The 11,895-nt window shown below is 34.8% G+C and overlaps 1 protein-coding gene across 1 annotated transcript; it reads left to right on the plus strand.

Moving 5' to 3' along the window:
• The first annotated feature begins 2,681 nt into the window (after positions 1-2,681).
• Positions 2,682-6,631, plus strand: LOC108334178 (ketol-acid reductoisomerase, chloroplastic). Its single transcript, XM_017569872.2, has 10 exons — positions 2,682-3,019; positions 3,099-3,191; positions 3,527-3,592; positions 3,731-3,871; positions 4,661-4,888; positions 4,991-5,108; positions 5,183-5,322; positions 5,458-5,625; positions 5,700-5,855; positions 6,040-6,631. The coding sequence occupies exons 1-10, from the start codon at positions 2,750-2,752 to the stop codon at positions 6,406-6,408; spliced, it is 1,749 nt and encodes a 582-aa protein (XP_017425361.1). The 5' UTR covers positions 2,682-2,749; the 3' UTR covers positions 6,409-6,631.
• Positions 6,632-11,895: the final 5,264 nt, after the last annotated feature.

Here is an 11,895-nt window from a genome sequence, read left to right on the forward strand (position 1 = left end):
CAACAAAACCATGACCATTAGATAACCTCTACACCTCTCTCATCAATCTTTATATCTTCAAAGAAAACTCCTTTAGCTTCCCTAGACCTATTTTATAGACCCAAAATTTAAAATCTGCACAATGAAATCCACCCATGCAACCCCAAAATATCATTTGCGTACTTTACCTATCAACAAGGGACATAGCAGCACATGCACAACAATAATTTCATGCACTTGGTATTAACCATATTATGATTTCCCTCCCAAGGTAAGTACCACGAAAACCATTAAATGCCAATATCAAGAACCCCTTCTAACTCTTTGGATTCCAACATCTACACTATACAGGAAGAAAATATAATATTTTTCTTCATCTTATCGTGGCCCCCACATGCATTAAAACGCTTCACTTGAAAAAAGATACCCAGCCAGTGGCTCCTCTGCGCCCCCGGGTCTCGCCGGATTCCCTCCAGTACCCACCGGGATATGTCGGTGCGGTTCCCCACCAGTCTCGGTCTGACAATGGTGGCGACGACGTGATGAATGTGTTGAGTTATTTGACGAATATTCTCACTTCGAAGGTCTACGACGTAGTAATTGAGTCCTCTCTACAATTGGCGCCAAAGCTTTTTAGGAAACTCGGGGTTAAGGTTTGGCTCAAGAGAGAGGATTTGCAACCCGTTTTCTCATTTAAGATTCGTGAAGCTTATAACATGATGGCAAAGCTTCCCAGGGAGTTATTGGAAAAGGGAGTCATCTGCTCCACGGTGATTGTTATGTGAAGAGGGTTAATCCAAAGGTGAGGATTATTGGGGTGGAACCCTTTGATGCAAATGTAATGGCGTTGTCATTCCATCATCATTAGAGAGTGATTGAACATTTTTTAACAAAATATTGGATTTTATTGAACTTTTTTATAAGATAGGATCACTTTGAACCAAACCCTAAAAATAGAGACGATGTATTAAACCTAAATTATATAATAAAATGTTTTTTAAATTATATAATTTAAAAATTATTTAATTTTTAGATTGCATAATCCAATTTCTTTTTAAATTATATTATTCATTTTTTTATAAAAGAATATTTTTTTAATTATACAATTAAAAAACAAACATAATTGGCACAGTAATTTACAAATTCTAGTGTAGACCACGCCTCTCGTAAATCTTATCTAAGTTTTACATTATTTATTACTTTTTATAGTTTAGCTCTAAGTCATGCATGCATACATCTAAAGTCCTTTTTTCTCTCTTAAATTGAGATTATTTTTTAAATATGTCCTTATCCAAACTATTATTAAAAAAAAATGTTATTAAATAATAAGATATTTATTTCTTGTATTTTATGAAGTTAATGTAAAATTCAACTTTTAACAAACATATGTGAAGTGTTTATGACGTAATAATCTTATAGTAAATTAAAATATAATTTTCAGATATCGTTTATTGAAAATGATATTTTCTATTCACTTTCACAAAATACACTAATTGAATGTTTTATAATTTATTTAGAGACTAAACACAAATTTATAATAATCTAAAGACATTTAACCTTTAATGTTTAGATTTTGTCTATTAATTTTGTTCTATAAACATTTTATAAGTTTCATTTTTCATAAATCACATACTCCAAACATCACAACATTTGAGTTGGTAGAAATGTATTTTATTTTAGCTGAAATTTAGGTTCACTTATAATACCATCTGCATCAGAAAGCAACCCCAGTCCTTTGAGAGATTCTTATCTCATTCTGGGAGAATATGGTGCAAAGCGAAATCTCATCGAACCTTCTTTGTCATTTTCTCCACTGGATATGCCAAATTGTACCACTGCAACAACATAAATGATGATCCTAGGATTCAAAACATAACTTATATTGTTTGCTTTTCTTCAAAAGCTGTTGAAGCCATTTAATTGAACCATTCGCTATTTTTTAATATTTTTCTGTTTCATCTTCACAACTCACACCACTCCTTTGTTCCGTCACAGTATATACGTGCTCAATCAATCACTGTTTTCAATTTGACCGACTATTTTATTATGCGTTGGATTCCATTGCAGAAGCTCAACGTGAAAACAAATATAAAAATAAGGTTCCTTTTCCAGACAAAAAGAAAATCCTAAATTGACACTTTTTATAAATAAATTTCGAAAAATTCCTTTTAAATGAAAAATAAAAAACAAATATCGAGAAAAGGTACGTGAGAAAAAGGCAAATTTATTTAATTTACATATTTAATACAATTAAGTTCTCACCATGACTAAACGAACAGGTTGTTACGGAAAACGATAGAAATGAAATTATTCAACATTATGTCTAAAGAAACTTTTTGCATAAATTTCTTTATAAACTAAAACTAATATTTATAGAAATTCTTTTACATATTTCTATAATTTTTATTTTCAATTTTAAAAAATAGAGTTGTTAAAACAAGTCCATATTCTCAGCATGTTTGTAAGTAAAATCAGATCAATTAACGAACAGTGATTTAGATTTTATTTAGTCTATGATCTGATGCTTCACTAAACTTTAGGAAGGAAAAAAAATATTGGCAATGTGTGGCGTTAATCTCACCTACTCGTGCACGCTTGCAGATATACACGGGCGTACAAAAGAAGTGGAGATTTCTCACCGACACCGTATGGGCGCACTTTAGCATACACCACTCAATGCTCACAGTATAAAACCCCCAACAAATATACTGCCGCTTCACTCATTGAACCCTTCTCTTTACACCCAAACAGACACACTCTACTCCAAATAATGGCGGCTGCGACGACGTCGTGCTCTTCTGCAATCTCTGCCGCCTCTGAAACCCTTGCCAAACCTTCTTCCAGAAGCTTCTCTGCTACCAGCCTCGCTCTACAATCCTCTTCTTCCAAACTCACCTTTAAATCCCTAAAGCTGAGCCGATGCGGCGCCGCTCTCGGTGCTCGTATGGTGGCGGCGCCGGCTGTGAAGGCTCCCACGCAGCTCGATTTCGACACGAAGGTTTTCAAGAAGGAGAAGGTTAACCTCGCCGGACACGACGAGGTTCTCGAAAGATTTCTTCCATTTCCAGATTCGTGAATATAAGTTTCTTTTGTTTATTTTTTATTTTGATTCATTGCAGTACATCGTGAGAGGAGGCAGGGATTTGTTCCACTTTTTGCCCGACGCTTTCAAGGGGATCAAGCAGATTGGTGTCATTGGCTGGGGATCTCAGGTGACTTTCGAGGATTCGTATTTAAGTAAAGGCTAAAATGTGTTATATGTGATATCATTTATAAGCTTGAAATATCCGATCCATGTTGTGGGGAATCCGTATAGTGGAGAATCTCGATTCTCAGTGGTAAAAAACTTTTCGGTTTAGCTCTTGCACTCTGGGCTTGGAATCCCGTGGCAAGCACAAAATTAGTTAATTTTATTTATATTTGAGTTCGGAGAGTCTGTATTTAATATTTTGTTTAAGCTTAAAAGCTTATGGCTTAGTATTTTTGTTCCGATGATGTTGTACTTCCTAGCTTTGATATGATTGCTAACAAGGCGCTGTGCTTCCAGGGACCTGCCCAGGCTCAAAATCTTAGGGACTCGCTTGCTGAAGCAAAGTCCGATATTGTGGTCAAGGTGTGATTCTTGTTTTCATTTGTTATTTATTTCAGTTTCCTTTACTTATAATATATGAATGTATGCTGAAATTGTTGATTAATGGATGGCTGGCTGATTAAATGTATTGTTTGTCGTTTCTATGATTTAAAAATGCAGATTGGACTCAGGAAAGGTTCTCGTTCCTTTGCTGAAGCTCGGGCAGCCGGGTTTACTGAGGAGAATGGGACTCTTGGTGACATATGGGAAACTGTCTCGGGCAGTGATCTTGTGATGTTGTTAATTTCTGATTCCGCACAGGTTAATTAGTTTAACTCAATGCTCCATATACGCATTCTGATTCTTCTGTTGCCGTTTATTTTGTTTCTGAAACTGTCTGATTATTACTATACGACGTTATTCTGCATTGCGTGAGTAACAATAAGGTTTTCCGAGTATCAGTGAGAATTCTTTTTATAAAATTGCTGGATTAATTTCAACGTGAGTAATCAGAAATCGGACTTGTCTTCTTTTGGAACTGTAAGTGTTTAGATATTATCATCTACTTCGCCAAAACTGTACCGGTAATGCAGCTTACTATTACCAATCCACCATGATTTTCACACCCCAATGGCATTATATATTCTTTTACTTACTTGATCACCATCCGTTTACAGTTAGCTCCTACCGGTTTCCATCACCACCAGTTAACCGTTTGCTATTACCAGCTTCCATCACTGTCACAATTCTTAATTTTCCCCATTTATTATTTTAAATAAAAAAAATTATTTTATAGTTCTGTTTAACATTTTCTGAAAATATTATTCCAACATATTTGTAGCAGGGCAAGATAAGATTTGTCCCAAATCTCAAATGTTTTCTAAGAATGTGATACAATTTGTTTTCTGAATTCCTATCAGGTTACAGACCTGTTGGTATCGTGGTGCCTTAGTTTTTGCTACAGCATTCTAACACTAATGAAAAATGTACTTTCGAATATCTGTTTTGTCAATATAAGTAGACAAAGTATGTCTTGCTGTAGTAATTTTGGGGTTTTCTCATATAGTTGCTTTCAATACATAAACTTTAATATTTTTATTTATCTTGCAGGCTGATAATTATGAAAAAATATTTTCTCATATGAAACCAAATAGCATACTTGGGCTTTCCCATGGTTTTCTTCTCGGGCATTTGCAGTCAATTGGACTTGACTTTCCACAGAACATTAGTGTAATTGCTGTGTGCCCAAAGGGGATGGGTCCATCTGTAAGGAGGCTCTATGTGCAAGGCAAAGAAATAAATGGTGCTGGAATTAATGCAAGTTTTGCCGTCCACCAGGTTACTTTTGCTCTACCTCAGTTTCTGTCTTCACTTCCTTCGGGTCTTCTCATGTGTTGATTGAATAGTTTATTTTATTTGAGTAACTATTTGTGCATGCAGGATGTGGATGGTAGGGCTACTGATGTTGCTTTGGGATGGTCTGTTGCCCTTGGTTCTCCATTCACTTTCGCCACTACATTAGAGCAAGAGTACAAGAGTGATATCTTTGGGGAGAGAGGTGAGAACTTTGCAACGTTTTGTTGTTTTTTCCTTGATGGCGTAAGTTCTAACTACAGCCATGGATGTTTGTAGGCATTTTACTTGGCGCTGTTCATGGAGTTGTGGAATCCTTGTTTAGGAGATACACTGATAATGGAATGGACGAAGATCTGGCGTATAAGAATACTGTTGAGTCTATAACTGGAATTATATCTAAAACCATCTCAACCAAGGTTGTATTTTCACTAGTCTAGCATTAATTTTTGTCTGTTGGACACCAACACCCTTTCCGAAAACCCTGTACAATGTGCTGGATTGGGATTTCTCTGAGTTCTGACTAGCCTTTTGCGCGTATTGGTTTTGGACAGGGCATGCTAGCTGTATACAATGCTTTATCTGAAGATGAGAAAAGGGAATTTGAGAAAGCTTACAGTGCTTCTTATTATCCTTGCATGGATATTCTGTACGAGTGCTACGAGGATGTAGCCAGTGGTAGTGAGATTCGCAGTGTTGTTCTGGCTGGACGCCGCTTTTATGTAAGGACATATACTTTCCCCTTTAGAGTAGTCAGCCTTTGCACCACCGACTTTAAACAATACATGTTTTACAGGAGAAAGAGGGTCTACCTGCTTTCCCCATGGGTAACATTGATCAAACCCGCATGTGGAAGGTTGGTGAGCGTGTCCGTTCTACAAGACCAGCAGGTGATCAAGGCCCGTTATATCCTTTTACTGCTGGTGTCTTTGTGGCATTGATGATGGCCCAGGTACTCTTGGAATTTTACTTGCTTTTATTTTGGGAATGGATCCACATAGTTTCCTGCCTGTACATTTGTCTCCGTTTGCTTTCAATTTTGTGCTTGTGACTGATTAAGGGATGTTTTTTTTCTGCGATAGATATGTAGAGCAAAAATGAATTATGTATTTACTCTGTGATTATTAAATTTCTAGATTGAGATCCTGAGGAAGAAAGGGCATTCCTACTCCGAAATCATTAACGAGAGTGTCATCGAGGCAGTTGATTCTTTGAATCCATTCATGCATGCTCGTGGCGTTTCTTTCATGGTTGATAACTGTTCAACCACGGCTAGGTTGGGTTCGAGGAAATGGGCTCCACGATTTGATTACATTCTTACCCAGCAGGCCTTGGTGGCGGTGGACAATGGAACCCCTGTTAACCAGGACTTACTCAGCAACTTTCTTTCGGACCCAGTGCATGGAGCCATTGAAGTCTGCGCCAAATTGAGACCCACAGTTGACATTTCTGTGCCAGCAGATGCAGACTTCGTTCGTCCAGAGTTGCGCCACTCCAGCAATTAGAACAAATTATGGCTTTTACCTGGAATCATTTTCCTATATGCTCAGAACTGCAGTTTCTTGTTAGTTTGGGGTTTCTAGTTTTGTTTTTATGAAAGAATGCTAGTATGTAAGTTGTATTATCATTTTGTAGTTTGTACCTCCTGTGTTTCTGCTACCGAGGAAGGAACTATAGCTTAAGTAATCTACGTCCACAAATGCGACCCATGTCAATTCAACTTTTCAATCATGTCCTCGCTAACCTTTCAATAATTTCAGTACCGGCAATTTCTTTAAAGCAATTCGAACCATTTTTAGTGCTCCTGGACAATGCTTGTCGACCACCAAGCTTTGTCTGGAAAGCTTATGCCAAATCGTTAAATAACCTAAAAACAATGTAAATATGAACTGACATACATAGCTTTCATGCTATCAGTTTCCGTTTAAATATTTTTTATCATTTTCCAGAAGCCCAATCTAGGGCGTTACTATGTGTCTAAATTTTAAGTAATTTTTCTTGCAGTTATTCTAGTAACCTACCATCTGGTTTTTTATTTTCTATAAACGATAATTCTAAGCAAGATTTTGGTTTGTTTTAGAGAAGTTTAAATCCAACTGTAAGGTGGGGTTTTTTTTTCTACAAGATGCTTCTAAAAGAGAATGAAAAACCTGATTTTTATTTTTCATAACACTAAAAGTTAGCTTATGTAAGTTAATTTGTAAAATTTTTATGTGGGAAATTAATTTTATTTTTCTCTTTCAGAAAGTCTTAAGTAAAAGCTGTTCTAAAGAAGAATTTGTAGGCATGACGACACTTTAGTATGGCCTCAGTTCGCTTATACTGTGAATATAATATGCTATTTTTTGTTATGCACATAACTTATAAGATAAAAGTTAAAAAATTTAAAGATTATGTTGCTCAATAAAATGATAGAAAACTAAATGAAGAAAAAAAAATGAAACTAAACGAAGTGAGGACTAAAATAAGAAGAAGGAAAAAACCTTTAAGCCCTAGTGGTTGAATTAAGCTTGATCAGAAATTATAAAAATATGAAAACTATTTAAACTTCTCTTATACATGAAAAGCACGTTTTGCTAGAGTGAGTTTAAGCTTGATGGATTTTTATGCATAAAGACAAGTAAATTAATAATACATTTTTTTTTTACGTAACAATGTTAAACTTCATAAGGCAAATTAACAACTTTTGTTATAAAAACCAGTTAAAAAATAACTTTAAATCAACAATGTGAAGTTTTTTATAAATAAAAATGAAAATAAGGGTCAACAAGTCTAAGGGCCTCGGAATGCATGTAGGAAAATTTGTTAACTGGAGTATAGCTATCTCACTATTATGCGATAGGCCATTGTTTCCTACACCCCAAAATTACTAATTGCACCCTGATTGGGCTTACTTTTTTGTGGCTCAAAACATTGAAAGTTAGTGATACTGGGCAGCACTTAGGTCTTACTTCACACAGTTTATGAACTAGTTTATACTGGGCATATGAATCTTCATTCCCACACTAACTAATTAATTAATTAATATTATGAGTTAGTGATCAATTTAGACACTAACTTAGCCAAAACTTTGGTAACTAACATTAGAGATTAATTTAGTAACCAATTCACAAATGAATTATAATGTTTTATTCATAAAAAAAAGTTTTAAATATCAATAATTTTAGTTTATAAATTAGTATATAAATTCACCACTAAAATGATTAATTATTTTTAGTTTCTAAAATTGATTAACATTTTTTTGTAGTGCATAAAAAATTATAGTTTTATAGCATAATTGATTTATATATGTCCCAAATTTGTAATAAAATTTGATTTAGAATAACATCTACTACTTTTTGAGTGATGATGATGCTAAGAATCACTTAAAATATTTTAAATTGATAACTGTATTATACACTAAAATTAAATTCTAGAATGTATGATAAAGAACAATATATGCAGTCATGTATATGGATCCATATTCTCAAACCCAAAAACATGTTTAAACATCATAACCAACATTCGAAAGTTTAATTAACAAGTCTTAAACCTCAAACTATAAAGCTCATATACAATGTTTAAAATTAAATTTATGAGATAATAGTAATAAAATATCTTTAATTTATAAATCATTTACACTAAAAGCACATAATATAAAGAAAATACTAAAATTTTTTATAAAATAAATTATATTAAATATTTTGCTTAAAACATTATTTAAAATTAAGTGTGAAACCTTATAAAGTAATAAGAAGCATAACCTTTCCTTTTTGTTGAAGAGGTTATTCTTGAAGAGTCACCACGACTATAAATAAACTAACAAAAATTATCTTTTTCATGGGAGAAAAAACATATACGGTTGAGTCAAATGGAATGGTGACAAAAGGGAGGTCAAAAGAAATGACAATAAAAGAAGTTACGGATGAACAAGAGAGAGAAACCATAAAAAATTCAAAATTACTAGAAAAAGGACGTGCGACAACCTGAAAGAGGAAAACTAACGACCTTAATGCTCTTAATTGCTACTAGACATGCAATCATGCATGACAAAAAATGGAGCAAATCCAAATTCCAAAAGGTGTTGAGAACACGTAGGAGCTCCGATGAAGGCGTTGTTGATGACATGATGGTCGCCTGGCCGAGACGATCAAAACCATGTGATCATCAATTGAAACTAAAACTCTGATAGTGGCAACTGTAGACGATAGCGCTGCCGACAACGATAGATAGCGCCACTGCTGGCAGAGGTGGATGTAGTGGTAGAGGCAACAATTTTTTTTCCTTAAAAGAACCTTAGGCTCTGATACCATGTTGAATATATTGAAAACTATATATGAGATTAATCTCCCTTGGGTTAAATATACACACATGATCCTCTATTTATGATGGGTGTTTCACCGTACACCTCCAAGGGTTTCATCCTACACCTCCAAATTCCAAATTTTCCCTCTAATTAATAAGGTTTGGTAAACATTATCATAATAACTGTATTATTAATTATTATTATTACTCATTTATGATCTTATTATTATATATTAAAAAATTTGTGTTGTGCTTGTTATTTTGATTTGTGCCAAAAAATTAAAAGATTTAATCACAAATGAAACTAATAAATTATGTGCTTAATGTTCATAAATGAAAGACATATATAGAAGTTATTATCAAAAACACTATATCGGATATAAAAATAAAAAAAGAGAAACATCGAATCTCGAGATTAAGGGAGAATCAAATTTCGAGATTCGATACTTCTCTTTTCGGATTTTCATATCTGATACAGTGTTTTTTTTATAATTTTTTTAAATTATATTATTTTACATTTTTATTAGATTATTTTAAAATATTTTATTATATTATTTCTAAATGTTTAATTAGGTAATTTGTATGAATTAATTTAATTTATGAAAAAAAATAAATTTATTTAAAACTGATAAATTTATTATAAAATGATATAAAAAATTTAAAATATTTTTTAGGTAGTGTCAGACCCCATTAAAACGCACCCAAAAATCCTAAGTAGTGGGATCCATGTGTCAAGAAGTGAGTGAGCGTCTCAGTTAGTGGAGAACAAGTGGCTGCATGGGAGTGGTCGTTCGTTTTGGGCGACGACAGTATTTAAGACCAAATTTCAAATGTCGTGCCACTTTTCTGCATGCCTTTCTTCTTCCCTTACCTTGCTGAAACCATTTTCTCCTTCTTCTCTCTAAAATCTCCTCCTTCTCTCTAAGAAAACCTTACCATTTCTTCTTCCGATCACCTCTCAGGCACCGCTGGAGCACTCCCAGCGTCAAGAGTTTCCAGTTAAACTGACCAGTTTGTGATTCTGAGCTGGTAAGTTCTTTTTCTTTTAGCACGTTCGTTCATCCTCACATGCAACTCTCTAGTTCTGGTCGCCTGAGTGGGTGGTAGTATTCTGAGTGTTTCTGGTTTTCTCTGTAGTTCAGTATTCCTAAAAACGTGGCCGTCGAACGTTAGTTCTTTGGTAGAGGGAAGCTCTATTATGCTTCGTTTGAGCGTTCGGTTACATATCGAGGTAAGGGAAGCTTATATAATTTAATTTACCTTGTTGTGTGGAATGTTTGTATGCTTGCATGATACATGTGATTATTTGATGAGTATGAAATATGATTGTACTGCTGGTTTGGATGTGTGGATGAACGTATGATATAAGTTGTGAACTGAGTTGGGATAGAGTTTAATATTTGAACCGTAGTATTCTGAGCAAAGGTGATTGGCATGGTCGAGCGTCATTAGCGAGCGTTCGGTTTTCTTGGGAGTACATGGTCTTACCTTAGTTCTCATGTTTTGAGGATAGAGTATAAAAGTCTTCCTGTAATACTATATAGGATTAGTTAAACTTTGACCTAGAGTTCATATTAACCATTCTGTTACTCTTTAAGCGTCCGTCTACATTAAGTTCTTCTTCTACAAGGAATTTCGTTAGTAGAGTTCATGTTATAATAATAGATATGTATAATGAGTGTTCGGCCTAAGTGTAGTCCTTCTTTAGATTTCCTAAACAGCTTTATGTGAGTTTATTAGTGATCGGTCTTGGATCAAGCGTTCAGTCTCAGTAGCGCTCGTTCCTGATAAGCATTTGGTCTTGGACCAGCGCTCATTCTATAATGTTTGGTTTCTACAGGACTCGGTCTTAAACCAAGCGTTAGGTCTTGTTTTCTGTAATATAGTATTACTGTGCTTAAAATCAGAGTCTTTATTCAAACTAGATAGCGTTCGTTAATTCATAGTTTCTCGTCAGTATTATTACTTAGTATAAGTTAGTGTTGGTCTTTAAAAGGTGTTCGGCCTAGAGTCTTAGTACTCGACCTAGGCTTCGTGGCGTCCGGTTGAACCCTTAGGAGTTTGTTTATTGTAGTAGATGAGTAGCGCTCAGTCTTGTTAGTTTCTAAGAAGCGTTATTCCAGTCGTACTTGGGCTATGATAAAAGCGTATGATCTCTTTTCATTTGAAGGTATGAATGATTAAGTATGAGAAAAATTGAGATGTGATGTGTATGAAATATTTGGTTATGAACGAGTATTCCAGGGAGGAATATCTTAGAAAGTGGTTATTGATTGGTAAAGTATGAATGTGGGCAAAGCTTAGCTGGCGTTCATCCTGATATTCCATGATTACTCGTTCTCATGTAGAGAAGAGTAAGTCACGTGTGGGAATGGCAGGAGGTCCTAGTCCTTATGGTTAATTTGGATGGAACGGATTAACCTTGGGTGACAACTGTTGAGGGTATCCCAGTTACTACATCACCCGGGTGCACGAACGTCGTAGCTACACAGGATTCATACAGTCCGGAAAGTCAGAGTCAAGTGGTCGTTATTTGCATGCATGGATGTATGAATTATGATGTGGTCGTTGTTGGTTTTGTTATGAATGTTGTATGTGTGTTTGAATAAATTAAATTACATAAACTTACCCTGTTTATCATCTTTGTCTGTATTGTGCGTCCGATCGTTGTCCTGTTGAAATGATCATCCGTGTGGATGTGAGCAGAA

This window comes from Vigna angularis, chromosome 11 (assembly GCF_016808095.1).
Source record: "Vigna angularis cultivar LongXiaoDou No.4 chromosome 11, ASM1680809v1, whole genome shotgun sequence".
Lineage (NCBI taxonomy): Eukaryota > Viridiplantae > Streptophyta > Magnoliopsida > Fabales > Fabaceae > Vigna > Vigna angularis.